Here is a 15,665-nt window from a genome sequence, read left to right as displayed (position 1 = left end):
ATGTACTTTACTACCACTTTATGTACTTTACTACCACTTTATTACCACTTTATGTACTGTACTACCACTTTATGTACTTTACTACCACTTTATGTACTTTACTACCACTTTATTACCACTTTATGTACTTTACTACCACTTTATGTACTTTACTACCACTTTATGTACTTTACTACCACTTTATTACCACTTTATGTACTTTACTACCACTTTATTACCACTTTATGTACTTTACTACCAGTTTATGTACTTTACTACCACTTTATGCACTTTACTACCACTTTATGCACTTTACTACCACTTTATGTACTTTACCACCACTTTATGCAGTAAACCAAAAATAACATTAAAATTGTTATAAATCAGAGTTATTTAAAATATGTAATTCAGATTTGATCAAAGAGTGAATACGTAAGCTACACAAGTTTGGAACTTTTCCAGATTCATAATGTGCAGCCCTTGTTCATGGAATGTCTTTATACAAAAACATCTGAGCATCTTTCTTACCATTTTCAATAATAACAACACAATCCTGGATATCATTAAAAAATTTAATTTAATAACTGTTTCAAAACATGATTACTTACTCTCATTTATTGTTTCTGATAAAAAAAAAAAAGAAGTTTTCTTTCAACAAAGATTTTTTAATTAAATAATATGGTAAATAATGAGAAAAATCATGTCTATCTTACAGAATTAATTTGTGTTTTTAACACACATGCTTTTTATTTTATTTTTTTAAATTAATGTTAATACATAGATACACAGAATTAAGCATGACCTTTGGAATTTACACATCCACAAGGTGACAAGGTTAGCCATTAAACAAAGATGCCACTGCTAACTGAAATTCAAGCCATTACCCTTAATATTAATAATAGCTTAATTGTAATGTTCTAGATTATCTGATACTAAACCACATCAGATGTTATGACCAAACCACATGTATACATGATTTTAATATTTCTCAATGGTTGTTTTTATGCATGTGTCACAGTATTTGTCGGTTGAGGCGTTTCCGTGAATGTGATGGGGCGTGTCCTGGTGCAGGGCTGATTGGAACATTCAGATCTTATCATGAATACATGCGGTGTAATTGATCACAGGATGGCGTTCCTAAGTCTTGTGCACGTTGATATAACTTGGCATCACCGTAATTCCTAGCTTTCCATAACATATTTTCTTCTGCAAATAAAACAAACACTTTCTTATATATTACAGTATTTAATAATAAAATGATTACTAATTAAAAAGGTACCTGAAGTTATATACTGTTGTATTGTTTCCCCCAAACATTGGACAAGGCATGGTAGATTAAACACTTATGGGACATTTTAACCATTTTCAGGGCACTTTTTTTTTTATTAAAAACAAAAAATTAATAGATATAAAAATAAATGTAATTAATGTGAATGACAAAATATATAACAGGGATATTTTATTAATTAATAATACATTTTCTGAGTGTTTTATAAAGGCAATTTTAGAATTAATTATTGAAAAAGGCTTGTTTAAATCCCAGGGCAGCATGGTGCTGAAAAAAGGCAAAATGGCGCTAGACTATTGAGGTATGGTGCTGCACCATGCTAAAATAAGCTAGGGAAAATGCTATGTTGAGAATTTACCCCCAAAGTTTAACACACAAATTAACAAGTTTCAGTAAAACAAGTGTACGTAAAAAATCAGTGTTTTTATCCTAATCACAGAATTACCTCATGATCCAACATTAAATGTAAAGACATTTTACTTATAATCCTTTATTAGCCAAAAAACAAGCCTTATAACTCCTAGCACTATGATTTTTGACTGCTAAATCAAGAAAAATTACATGTTTTCTTCTTCACGATCACATGGGCTCATGTAATAAAATGTTTAGCTTACTGCAGACATAACTCTTTGATTATGTCATAACATTTTGTTCAAAATCATAAATAATAACTGAAACTTAAATGTAGCTTTTTCTTGTTTATATAATACTTATTTAACTGACAATTCAGTGTGCTGCTTTGACCAGACTTCACTGTTCATAAGTATACTTACTATAACTTCTTTCTCTCCAACAATTTGCCCTAAGATTTGAAGTATATTCCTCCTCCACCATTCTGTCTATCCTTCGCAGTTCTCCTTTATACTCAGGTCGAAAATCTTCTTTCACATAATAGGGGATTTTTAGGTTATACGTTTTGCGTTCCACTGAATATTTGCTGCAACAAAAACAGAAGTTACATTAAACTTTGATTTCCTCTTTTTTACAGTTCACCAATTCCCAACCCTGATTATGTGATACTGTAATAAACAAACTGATGTGTTTTGATACGATATTCACATTTTCTGATACAGAAGGAATGTTTTAGTTAACAATGCACTTAACACATTTAAACTACGGTTATATGCATTGGTGGCAGTGTGTTTCCTCTCATTATCTGTGTTTTACAAGGATCTGTTATATCCCACAGACAAGACAGTACATACCACAGCCTTTGTTACACCAGTTGTAGAGCACTGGTGAGAACCACCAATGGGCTCACCAACATTTCAGATATGGAGTCATAAACTGAATTCGTTAAAGCCACTTACCTCGTTCTCTGTAGACTGAATATCGGATCACTAACAAACATACTGCTGAGTAAAGATAACAGGACAAGGAGGAGGATTGGCGTCAACTGCAGGAACAAAGTGTAACCACTCTGAAATATTAAATAAAGACATAAGAATTTAAAAATAAAATCATGAATGGATATATTGTGAGTCACTGTCTTTTGTTTTTAATAAACATAATACCTAACTCATACTTTAAAAAAATTCAAGTCTAGACAAGTCTTCCACAATGTCTTCAACAACAAACACAAGTTGGTATTCATGTCATTAAAGATTTGAGTCTGAAGTCTCTCACATATTAAGACTTTAACATAATAGCAATACCTCACAAACTGCATGTGTATATGACATCATTACAGATTGGAGTCTAATCTCAGTTTTTGTTAGAAATGATGTAGATTTTGTTTTAAAATGTGTAGCAAATCCTGTTTGTTTTGAGAAAAATAAATGCAAATTTGTTGCTACTTATGCTGTTTACTTAGTGAACAGACCACTAAAATAAAGAAATGATGTTTATCTAAAAATACCTCAATATATAATACTTTATGCTATGGTTATTTGATAGCAATCATCCAAGTGTGTGGAGGGAGAGGGAGAGGGGGAGGGAGAGGGGGAGGGGGAGAGAGAGAGAGAGAGAGAGAGAGAGAGAGAGAGAGAGAGAGAGAGAGAGAGAGAGAGAGAGAGATATTGATTGGGATATGGTGTGAAAAAGTAGGAGTCTTTTAGAGCCTTATGGAATTATTAATATAACAGAATCACAAGCTAAATAGCAGAATGAGATAATTGTACATACATCACTGTTGCAAAATGACCAGATTTTTTGTGGTTTTAATCAGGTGCATTTTTATTTCACCTGCCAGGTCTAAGAAATGAATTACTTTTTGCAGGTCGCTATCAAATATATGCCTTTAATATGACATTTGTGTGGCACCGGTTCGAGACAAAACCCCCAATGAGTGGACTGTGGGAAACTACAGATTTTATGATGTATTACACCTCAAGCAAGAGCTCTACATTAGAGATACATCCTGCCCTGATTTAAATCAAGACATTATGGCATCAACTTAAAACTGAGATGTGCATCAAAGACTAAAATAAACTTCACCTCTGGCTGTGAATCTCTAGAGAAATGATGTGTCTGATGGGTGCGCTGGTGATATCTCGTAGTTCCATCTGCAATTATCAAAAAGTTTAACCATTTTAGAAAATTTCCTTGGGAAAATTGAATAAATCATGCCCAAACTTGTTTAAGTATTTTATCAAATTCTTGAAATAGAACTAAAATAGATATAATTATTCTTTCAAATTGGCACATTAGAGATTTCAAATATTGCAAATGTAATCCATGTTACTACAAACAGGTATAAATGGTAAAAATCACTTACTTGAAGGAAAGCCACCACCAAAGAACATGTTGAACAATTCCTCTGGTGAAATATCACCTAAAAACAGAAACAATTTAATGATGCAATACTTTGACACTTCCATGCAAACATTTCTTTAAATCAGTTATGATTAATCTATTTCAAAAATATTTAAACAGTGATTGAAAAATCCACTAGCCTTTTAGTCCCAGCTAATGCATTTTTGGCCTGGGCTAGTGGAAATTATCAACTGTATTACCGTACTATAATAAATAGGGCTTTATTTTAACTGCGGCTTATTTAAAGGTGCGGTTTATGTACGAACAAAGGTCAGAACTCGGTCTAAAAACAACGGGTGCGGTTTATGCACCAGTGCGTGTAATAAGCTGGAAAATACGGTACTATAATAAATAGGGCACTATACAAAGCTTCTGTGAGGCTAGTGACTTTCTCAATCATTTAACAAACACTGATGATATTACAAAGTGTATTGAGACTAAACAGGTTGTTTTTTTCAATATAAATTTAACATATATTTGACTGATCTCTTTTGTACATGCATCAACAAAATCAGTTGCAGAAAAAATTAGAATTTATCTGTGATTTTATAACTACATGTAGTTTTTCATTTTCTACGGACCATCTGCATTACATGTAAGCAAAAGAACACAACTGAAGAACATGTTTTCAAATCTGTCATATGGGTGAATAAAAATTGAAGAAAGGAAAGAAATGTTTTATTTAACAATGCACTCAACACATTTTATCTATGGTTATATGGCGTCAGACACATGGTTAAGGACTACACATATATTGAGCGAGGAAACTTCATGGACTGGATAACCATTAAACTACATTCTGCTGGTTCCACCTGCTGGGACAGCTTTCATGATTATAATACAGTACTGAGCGGTTTCCGATTTGTTTTGGGGGGTTTTGCAGTATCATCTTAATACTAATACAATAACAATGCCCTACTAGTTTTATTTCAAAAGGTTTCAGTGGGTTCGTTAATTGTATATTTGGTGAAAATAATACCAAGTCATCAGTGGAATTACTCATCAATGAAAATTCAACACTTGTATTAATGGAATAACAGCTTCTAAAATTAAGGGGGGAATCGGGGGTCTATACCGAAGGGATTTATTTTTACACAGAGAAAGAAGAAAATCCTAAAGAATAATTCCTTGAAGATTATTTTTAAAAATAGATTATTTAAAGAATATTTTATTAGCCAAATAATTTTTTATTAGCCACTTTGTAAAAAAAAATTGTAATTAGCTGAAACAGTCCTTGTGACAGGTTCAGTTGCAATATGCAAACTATGTAATAAGTCAGTTAGATACATGTAAGTAATAAAGGTCTGCTAACTGCTAAAACAATACCTTCAAAGCCGTGTGAGTAATCGTGGTCACGATTCATTCGCCGTGACGGCGCTTCCATTTCCGGACCGTAAGTGTCATACCTCTTCCGTTTAGATGAGTCACTTAGAACTGCAAACGCAGTACCGACGGCTGCAATGAAAAATAAAATTGATGAAAAAAAACGTAGATGAACAAACTGTTATATATAAATTAGCCGTCTTAGAGTCTGCTATACATCTAACCGTGTCAGGTTATCACACAAAGCATAATATAACCATGGCTGTTAACAAAAGTAAAATGTTGTGACTTAAATTTTAAGGTAAAGGTTTTTTTTTCACTTAATTTACAACTATTGTAGTAACGTTTTTTGTAGTCTTTTCAATTACAAAAACCATACCAAAAATGATTTTAAAAAAAGAAAGAAAAAAAAAGAAAAAAAGAAGAAGAAATATTTGAAAAAAAGTACGAAACATATACTCTTCAAAAGAAGAAACGCAAAACCACATTGTCGTAACATTTGGAGAATTGATTTAATTATTGAATGGTGAGTCCGATAATTACGACGATTGTTCACAATTCACTCTAGTCCATTGTGAGTAAGTGATAGGACACACCACCAAGGTCAAGGTCATCTGGAGTCAATACCGGGTGTGGCCTCCGCGTGTGTTGACAACTGCCTGGCACCGCCTGCCCATTGAAGCAACCAGAGTACGGATGACGTCCCGGGGGATGGTGGCCCACTCGGCCTGCAAGGCTGCTGCCAGCTCGGGCAGGGTCTGGGGCTGTGGTTGTCGCTGTTGGAGGCGTCGGTCCAACTCGTCCCATAGATTCTCAATTGGGTTCAAATCCGGTGATATCGATGGCCAAGGAAGGACATTAATGTTGTTGTTCTGTAGGAAAGCCGTTGTGAGACGTGCTGTGTGAGGCCTGGCGTTGTCATGTTGGAACACTGCGTTGGCGTTGGCCATAACTGGAACGATGTGTGGCCGGAGGATCTGGTCAATGTAGCCCTGTGCATTCAGGTTGCCCTGCACGTGGACCAGGTCAGTTCTGCCAGTGTGTGAGATGGCTGCCCACACCATGACACTACCCCCGCCGAATCTGTCCACTTCCTGCACGCAGTTTGCCGCATAACGTTCACCACGACGTCTATACATGCGACATCTTCCATCATGACGTCGGAGCAGAAATCGGGACTCGTCACTGAACCACACCTGTCTCCATCGCAGTTGAGGCCATTGTCGATGAATCTGGCACCACTGCAGTCGGAGTCGACGGTGTTGTGGTGTTAAGATGACACCTCGAACTGGACGTCTGGCACGAATTCCTACCTCACATAGGCGGTTCCGTACGGTCTGGTCGGATATCCTGCGCAAACCTGGTATTGCTGCGGCTGTGGAGGTGGCAGTAGTCAATCGTTCCTGAAAGTGGCGTACCCAGATGTAGCGGTCCTGCCCGGGGGTAGTGACCCGTGGTCGACCGGATCTAGGGAGGTCACGTGTTGATCCATGTTGCTGGTAACGGTCCCACAGTCTGGAGATGGTGCTTGGGGACACATGGAATGCCCTGGCAACGGCCGTTCTGGATTCGCCTGCATCTAGTCGGCCGATGGCATTGTTTCTCTGCGGTTCACTGAGACGTGGCATGTCCTGGATTGTCAACTGTCGGCCAGATACAGAGGCCAGGCAAGCGAACATCCTGCACTTTTATACTGTCGGTGTTCATGTTGCACGTGCAGACAACGCACGTGCAGTGGTGACATGGTTTGCACGTGGCTGCGTTTTTGCGAATATTCACATTTTGGAACTTTATTGTACAGTAGCTGCGTTTTATCGAATGTAACCGTGGGAATGTGTTTGGGACATGCAATGACCTTATATTCACAAAGCATGAACCGGTAGGAAACATAAAATCGGAGTTATAACCCATTTGTACCCTTTTGCGTTTCTTTTTTTGAAGAGTATATGTATACTACTCAAAAGAATTTAAGGGTCAGACGATATTTTCGACATTATTTTCTGAATGTCAATTATATTAGCTAGACCATAATGTCACGCATGGTATTGTACCATTTTGACGAAAGTGGGTCTAAGCAACCCATAAATGAATTAAAATCCACTGTCACTGACACTGTCAACTAGTTCTAATGGCGAAAACATGCTTACATTTGCACGTAAATTAGGGCGAAAGCGAAAGGTCTGCTAAGTGCCCATAACTTGCTTTTTCACAAAGCACTTCATTTGCACGCTTTGCACGTGTATTCCATGTTCCCAATGCTGAATTTCCGTATAATTGGAGCTTGCGTTCGTGTACGGTGCACACTCCAAATTCGACAATGGTACGACTTCAACTGAATATCGAAGATCGAGGAAGGGCTATTGCTTGGCTTCAGGATGGCAATACGAAAAGAAATGTTGCTCTGAGACTTGGTGTCAGTCAGAGTGTCGTTGGCCGACTGTGGCAACGGTACTAAGCAACGAATTCTGTTCGAAATCGTCCACTTTCAGGAAGACCCAGAAGCACTACAAATAGAGAGGACCGCTACATCACCAATATGGCTCTACGTCAACGCACAACCACTGCACGCCGATTACGTGACAATCTGCGGACTGCGACTGGAACTCGAGTGTCTGATCAAACCATACGCAATCGTCTGAGAGCCAATAATCTACGCTGCCGTCGCCAGGCTGTTCGACCACCACTCCTACCATGTCACAGAATGGCCAGACGTCACTAGTGCACGCTTCATCTGCGGTGGCAACGTGTTCAGTGGGGTCAAGTGATGTTCACTGATGAGTCCAGGTTTAGTCTCCAGTTCAACGACGGTCGGGTTCGTGTCTACAGACGTCCTGGGGAGCACTTCGCTGACGTTAACGTTAGACAACGTCACCGGTTCGGTGGTGGCAGCGTCATGGTGTGGGGCGGCATCTCTATCCACCACAGGACCCCCCTGGATGGCAATCTGAATGGAATCCGCTATCTGAATGAGATTATCCGGCCGTTGGTTCTCCCAGGCCTTCAGCAGATCGGCGGCGGGGCAGTTCTGCAGGATGACAATGCCAGACCCCACCGCGCCAGGGTGGTAACGGACTTTCTCAGACAACAAGGTATCACCAGGATGGATTGGCCAGCATATTCGCCTGACTTGGCCCCAATAGAGCATGCCTGGGACGAATTAGGCAGGAGAGTTCGGGATAACCATGCCCCTCCGGCCAACCTTCATGATCTGGGTCAACTTCTTATGGCAGAGTGGCAGGCCATTCCCCAAGAGTTCTTCAGATGCCTGATCAACAGCATGAGGCAACGATGTGTCGAGTGTATTGGCGCCAGGGGTAGATTCTCACACTATTAAACGAATGTTCTAATGTGTAAAATCCATGTTTGACAACCTTCAACTTTGACAGCATGTCATGTGACTTTCTTGTATACAGTGACGTTTATTTGTGGTTTTTTGTAAATATGGAACAATAAATAAAAAAATTGGTGTAGTTTACATCATCAATCTAATACACTCTGAAACTTATTTGGTTATAAATTTTTGACCCTTAAATTCTTTTGAGTAGTATACATACTGTTTTACAAAATAAGATCGTCTGCTTAAAATAGCACAGCAAATGATAGTGCAGGGTGCACATTAAGTCAAAACTTTACTTTCTACGTCCGTTCGGACTATGTAAATAGCGGATTGGACGTGTTGCGATAGATCCCAAATATGTGTTAACGCAGGTGGATGAATTAAAACAAAAAGTTGTATTCTTCTACCAAAACTGTATTATATCAGACAATGTAGGCATTATTACTAAAAACTACGACACAACAGACTGTATCAAAACAGGATAAAACTAATTTGCATATCCAGGTCAGACTTGTTCGTCACGTGTTCGTAATCGATCGGAAAACCAAAACGAAACTTGTTCGATGTCAGTTTTTTTTTTAAATATACAATTAGCTAAATTTAAAAAAATAATTATGAGTTCAAGTATCCGCGGTAAGAGCAACTTTGGGAATCTTTATTGGGAAACTGTTGGGTCGTAATTGGGAAAAGGTTTAATATTGGATTGGGAATTTACATTAGGGGATGGGGACCGTTCATCGGCCACAAAATGTATGGTAGATTATACCCATCAGATGGGTACCTAAAGGGGGGTCAGTGGGGCAAAAAAAACGGCCGAAGTGATCAGGTTGACATTACGGAAACCGAAAACGGCCGAAGTGATTCTCATTAAAAAAAAAAAAAAAAACTGAAAAAATTATTTCCACAATTTCTCTGACGACGGAAATCCGTCTCACGACGGACAGTTAACAGCCATGCATAACAAAAAATACTAACTGAAAACCAGACACAACAGGGCTTATAGAATTTTTGTAAAATCCACTAGCCATAGGATCAATGATTTTAAACATTTACTAGTCACGATTAAAATTTCACTAGCCCTACTTTACTTTTAAGTTAATACAATTTTATTAAATAATATATGTCACCTAAAGAAGGAGACAGAGCTTAAAAACACTAACATTGGGGGTTGGGGTGGGGGCAGGATACAAAATAGACTTAACTGCAACATTTGACCGTTAGATCACGTGATCATTTGTGGAATGGTCCTTGGTGTACTTGTTCAATCAGAAGTGTCTTGTTTGTGTGATCTACTTGTATCTTTTATGGAGTGTGCTCTAAGTGTGTTTTTCACTGATGTCTGTCACTGAATTTACACTACATCGGGGCTTCTAGAAGTTTTATCAAATCCAGTAGCCATGGGATCAGTGATTTTAAAATTGTACTAGCCATAATTAAAAATTTACTAGCCCTACTTTACTTTAAGATAATACAATTTTACTAAATAATAGTAATAATCAGATATGTCACCTAAAGAGGGAGATACATCTTAAAACACTAACATTGGGGGCTTGGGGTGAGAGCATCATTTGACCACAAACCAATTCACAAGCCGTCGGGCATGGCAATAGTACTTATGTACTAGCCCAACATTGAATATCACCAGCCATGGGAGTGAGGCTACCATAATCTAGAAGTCCCGCACAACTTATTAATTTAATAGAAATAAAAATAAATGTTTTACCTTTGAAAGCTTCTGTAGCGCCTGGTGCCTTGTTTTTATCTGGATGCATTTGCAAAGCCAGTTTTCTATAGGCTTTCTTAAGTTCAATCTCTGTGGCTTCTTTCGAAACACACAAGATGGCATAAAAGTCTTTACACTTCAGTATTCTGAAAACAATATAAACATTTTAACTGGTTTAAATCTCTTTTAAAATACCAAACTGTAACTTAAACCAATCTTAATGATGTACAAATGTAAAACATTTTATGCAATATTATGTCATATTATATAATTTTAGATGTGAAAAGATAAACAGAAAAATCCTGGGAACTGTATAAACGTTTTTAATGTAATTTTACCCATGGGGGGGTAGCCAGAGAGGAAAAACCGCAGAGGCAAACCCAGACCTGTAAAATAAATATCAGCGTCATGGGAAAAATAAAATAAATCTGGGGAAATTCCATTGAGGGCTATCAATATTAGTGGTTTAAACAATACTCCTAATACTTCATGTACATTAAATCTTTTTTCAATTACCAACCAGCTTAGAGGTTTTGTGTTTTCATTTTTAAATATCTTTTCTGAAATTATATTTGTTTTACTGAGCAAAGTTTGTTTTATTTAATGACACCACTAGAGTACTTTTTACTGAGCATAAAGTTTGTTTTATTTAATGACACCACTAGAGTACTTTTTACTGAGCATAAAGTTTGTTTTATTTAATAACATCACTAGAGCACTTCTTACTGAGCAATAATTATATTAACACTCACCTTTTGACTTGATTAACCTGTTCATCTGTGAAGTTGTCTGGTTCGTTTTCCTTGTTAGAATTTTTAAATTCTCTGCTGAAACTGCCCTTCCTTTTTCTCATTCCATCAGGATCTTTCGTTTCACTATCTTTAGTTCCTCTGCTGGAACTGCTCGTATTGTTTGAACTGGCATCTTTACCTTGCAGCTCTGACAGGAGGTCTATTGAAGTAAATAAACAAGGTGTTTCACAAGGGACTTTAATTATGCATAGCAAGTGGATGTCATACAATAAAGGAAATAAATAGAACAAATGAAATGACCAATTCCATTACATTTTCCTTTACCGGTATTCAATATTCCATTTATGACTCTTGATATCAGTAATTGTTTAACCAAGTGATTTCAGTAGAATTTGGAAGTAATTGGCAGGGTAGCAAATGTAAACGGCAAAAGACCTACATACATCATACTTCCATCTGTATAAATAGTTGAATCAGCAAGACTGAAAGTAGACGGCAAAATAATTTAATTTGGGTAACATAGACGGACAATTTCGCACCATAGATTATAAGTTGTCAATGCCGGCACCTATTGAAAACAATAACGTGGCATCCAGTAAAAAAAACCCATGAATTATCTGCCAAATAATTTTATTTTTATCACTTTCTGACGAAGCATAAACTTGTGTTTTGCATGATAATTAATATAACCATATCTTGAAAACATGTTTAGAACTCTATGGTGTGAACTTGTTATGATCTTTGGAATAATATGGAGCTGAAGTTATTGTTGGTACAATATTAATGTTCTGTCTGATGAATTGTATGTAGAGTTATTTCTCTTATTTGACAACCTATATTTTTCTGCTTTCAGGCTTATTTTTAGTATAAAGGCATACAATCATGTGTTTATTTACAAATTTCATGGTCAATATTTTGCATGTATAATTCATATTTGGTCAGTTGCGGCAATCAATGTATGTCATTGTATGTGTTTAAACTGCTTCAGTGGTGCATGCAATTTAATATGCATTAACTTTGATATGTGATTACATTGATTATTATCTGTTTGAAACTCATCTTACGGAGTATATATATATATATAGTTGATATGTCAGTATGTTTTATTTATTTTTGTTCCTGTGATATGTGACTAGATTGGTGAACGATTGTTTGAAACACTGGTGCTGAGGTTTATCTTATTGAGCATATCATATTATCAATCAGTTGATTTTTTTATATTCTTTGTTTTGTTTATTGTGATATGGATGCGACTACAATTGATGTTTGGTCATTTGAAACTCGAGTGCTAATGTTCATCTTATTGAACATAATATTCATCAGTTGATTGTGGGTTTTTTGGGGGGGTTTTTCACTGAGATTTGTGACTCACTGACTACATTGAAAATTTTATTGTTAAGTTCACCATCTTATTTTGTGATGCAATAAAGATTCTTCTAGTTGACTCCTGGATACTGATTTCTAACTCATGTCATGCGATGAATGCGGAAAACGAAAAAAAATAAAAATATACAAGGACATGTGGTATATCTGATGGGACAGGTAGTTTTATTTTTTGTATGTCCTACAGGACAGGTGCCTTAAAAAGTTAATGTAGAGCCCTCTCCATATCCCCCCCCCCCCCCCTCCCCCCATTTGGGTTATAGCTAAAACGGAACCGTGCCAAAACGGCTCCAAGCGAAAACGGAACCAAATTGGACAAAGCGGAACCTGCGTTGGCTAAAACGGCACCGAAATTTATGGCTAAAACGGAACCTACAATGGCTAAAACGGCACCATAATTGAATTTTATTTGAAGAATAGTAAATAAGATAAAAAAAAAAAAAAAAAAACTTAACTCAAATGAAAAGTTATTTATTAAAAGAAAAAATAAATATTTTTGTGTCACTTCTGATAGTTGCACAAACAATCTTCAGGTCAGGTAAATTTATTTACGTGCTTCCATCAGATATCTGTTCAAGCACGCTCCCATTGGGAGCCGCCTCTGACAAAAGCCAGACGCCAATCTTGCTGAGGAGAGCTCTTGTGAACTTTTATTTTTCTCAATAAAATAAGTCAAAACAAAGAGACCACCGGAAGTTGGAAGAAAACGTGAGCTGTGTATGCATTTCTGATCGGCCACTGATCGGCAGATGACGCAATTAAGCAGGAGAAGACAGTGGTTTTTGGATGGTACTTTCAAGATTGTGAAAGAGCCATTCCATCAGCTACTGCCAATTCATGCTTTTGTGCGAATCCTGCCCCCCCCCCCCCCCCTCCAAACCCCTATTCATCGCTCTGAACCCTAACCCTAATCCTGGTGCCGTTTTAGCCATGATAGGTTCCATTTTCGCCAACAAATATGGTTCCGTTTTCGCCAAAGAAAATGGTTCTGTTTTGGCACGGTTCCGTTTTAGCCTGCACCCCACTATTTGGGGTATTGAATTAGCCATATCAACTGGGTATTGCATTAAACATTACAAACGACGTAGTGCTAGGCCTGGATTCAAACTCCAGACCATCGAGACTCCAGCCATTCGACCACACAGTGGATCAACAACTGAAACTGCATTTTAATACTTATAAATCTCATAGGGTGTATTTTGACAGAATGAACTGAACGTCTACGGAATAAAATGAAGGTTTAGTCCCATAATGCCTCATTCTGTCTTCTGTGTTATATTTCTTCCAAAAGCAACATCAAAAGCACCCAGGTCCCATGTGGAGGAAATTTTACATAGAATAGTCAAAAGTCTAACGTTTCAAAGGCAAAACATAGGAATATTGGATTATGAAATATAAAAATTATTATCATTATGTTGGTTTTATAGAAAAAATTGTTTTAAAAGGTATTGTATATAACTATTGCTAACCCTAACCTTAAACTAATTCTAACAAATATTTCCTTAAAATTCTTAGGGGGGCGGGGGGGGGGGGGGATAAGGTCGACTTGCCATTAAAAATGTGGGGGAATCCCAAAATTGACAAATCATGTCAAATGGCAAATGACGCGATAACAAAATTGATAAAATATTTGTCAGGCATACTACATAGCATCTCGTTAGCCGACGTAATTTGTTATAAAAAAATATTAAATACGTCAACTTTCTAGAGTTTAAAAGAAAATAACCTCCAAGAAATACCATTTAAGACATTTTATATTGAAAAAGAAAACTATCAAATGATCAATAGAAAGGGGTGCAGGCGAAAATCATTCTAAAAGCACCTTTTTACTTTCACAACTACGCGCCCGGCTTCTGTTCGTACAAAACGTATTACCTTTAGCCTCTTGCGTTGGGTAAAGTCGTTCAGCCTTCTGTAAAAATCGGACAGCCTTTTCAACAGCCCCAATATTTATACACTTCCGTGCTATCAAAATACAACGACCACTTTCATCTTTATTTCCTTCCATCTTTATTTAGGGATAAGCCCTAGGCTCGGAGTTATCTTAAATCCGATTGGGCATCAAAACTTTCGCTTCGCTTCTATATTATATCAATCTAATACGTATTTTTTAAATAACTTATCTTTGAATTAATATGAAAAGATATAAAATATGAAACTTAATAAATAAAAATATAATTGATTCAATATTAGTTCTGAAATAGTTTTTAATCCATCATGAAGTGACTAAAATCTAACCAATGAAAATTAGTTTAACATAATGTTTAGCGATGACGAGGCAAATACTACGCCATCTGTTGGAAGAAAAGGGCATTATTTCCATGGACATGAGCTGTGTGGTTTTTCATATTGGGTTCGCGCCCCAGTACAGACTTAATCGAAAACTAGTTTTAACGTCGAAAGAGGGGAGGTGTAAGGCTATTATAAGGACTAACAATTAATAATTGCCAGGCTGTATTCAGAGCACCGTTCTCGGACTTTTAACTAAAACAAATAAATTAATTTTAAAAAAATTCAAAGAAAGGGAAACATTCATTTCAACTTATGTTCATGCTTATGTCCAATTAAGATTCAAGCACGCTGTCCTGGATACACACCTCAGATATATGGGTTGTCTGTTCAGGTTAGTGAGAGAAAAGTCGGCATAGTAATCTTACACCTACCCATAAAGTCGTTAAAATCTCTGGATGGGAGCCGGTACTGGGCTGCGAACCTAGTACCTACCAGCCTTATGTCCTATGGCTTAATCACAACACCACCGAGGGAAAGAAGTGAAACCTATTCTATTCTATTCTCTGTTCTTAATTTATGCTCGTGCTTATATCCAATTAAGGTTCAAGCACGCTGTCCTGGGCACGCACACCTCAGCTATCTTGGCTGTCTGTTCAGGATAGTGGGTTAGTGGTTAGTGAGAGGTAAGTCGGTGTGATGGTCTTATACCTACTCATTGGGTCGTTAAAACTCGCTCTGGGTGGGAGCTGGTACCGGGCTGCAAACCCAGTATCTGCAAGCCTTATGTTCGAGGGCTTAACCATAACACCACCGAGGCCAGTTACGGGAAACTGAGGTCATACCATAATTAACAACAGGCGCGAATCTAGAGAGAGGGTGCTGGGTGTGTGTGTG

The 15,665-nt window shown here is 37.2% G+C and overlaps 1 protein-coding gene across 1 annotated transcript; it reads right to left on the bottom strand.

The window, feature by feature from the left end:
• Positions 1 to 230: 230 nt before the first annotated feature.
• Positions 231 to 14,547, bottom strand: LOC121379336 (dnaJ homolog subfamily B member 14-like). Its single transcript, XM_041507909.1, has 9 exons — positions 14,415 to 14,547; positions 11,157 to 11,355; positions 10,405 to 10,550; positions 5,348 to 5,476; positions 3,984 to 4,040; positions 3,704 to 3,771; positions 2,578 to 2,687; positions 2,041 to 2,204; positions 231 to 1,185 (listed from the first exon to the last, which is right to left on the bottom strand). Exons 1-9 carry the CDS (start codon positions 14,545 to 14,547, stop codon positions 1,076 to 1,078), a joined length of 1,116 nt encoding a protein of 371 aa, XP_041363843.1. The 3' UTR covers positions 231 to 1,075.
• Positions 14,548 to 15,665: the final 1,118 nt, after the last annotated feature.

Source organism: Gigantopelta aegis, chromosome 8 (genome assembly GCF_016097555.1).
Source record: "Gigantopelta aegis isolate Gae_Host chromosome 8, Gae_host_genome, whole genome shotgun sequence".
In the NCBI taxonomy this organism is placed as follows: domain Eukaryota; kingdom Metazoa; phylum Mollusca; class Gastropoda; order Neomphalida; family Peltospiridae; genus Gigantopelta; species Gigantopelta aegis.
This window is presented reverse-complemented; position numbering and strand designations above follow the sequence as displayed.

Coding starts and splice junctions, on each gene's coding strand:
- LOC121379336 (XM_041507909.1), bottom strand. CDS start 14,547: ATGGAAGGAAATAAAGATGAAAGTGGTCGTTGTATTTTGATAGCACGG. Junction 10,551..11,156: donor CAGGTTAATCAAGTCAAAAG/GTGAGTGTTAAT, acceptor TATTGTTTTCAG/AATACTGAAGTGTAAAGACT. Junction 2,205..2,577: donor TTCAGTCTACAGAGAACGAG/GTAAGTGGCTTT, acceptor TTTTTGTTGCAG/CAAATATTCAGTGGAACGCA.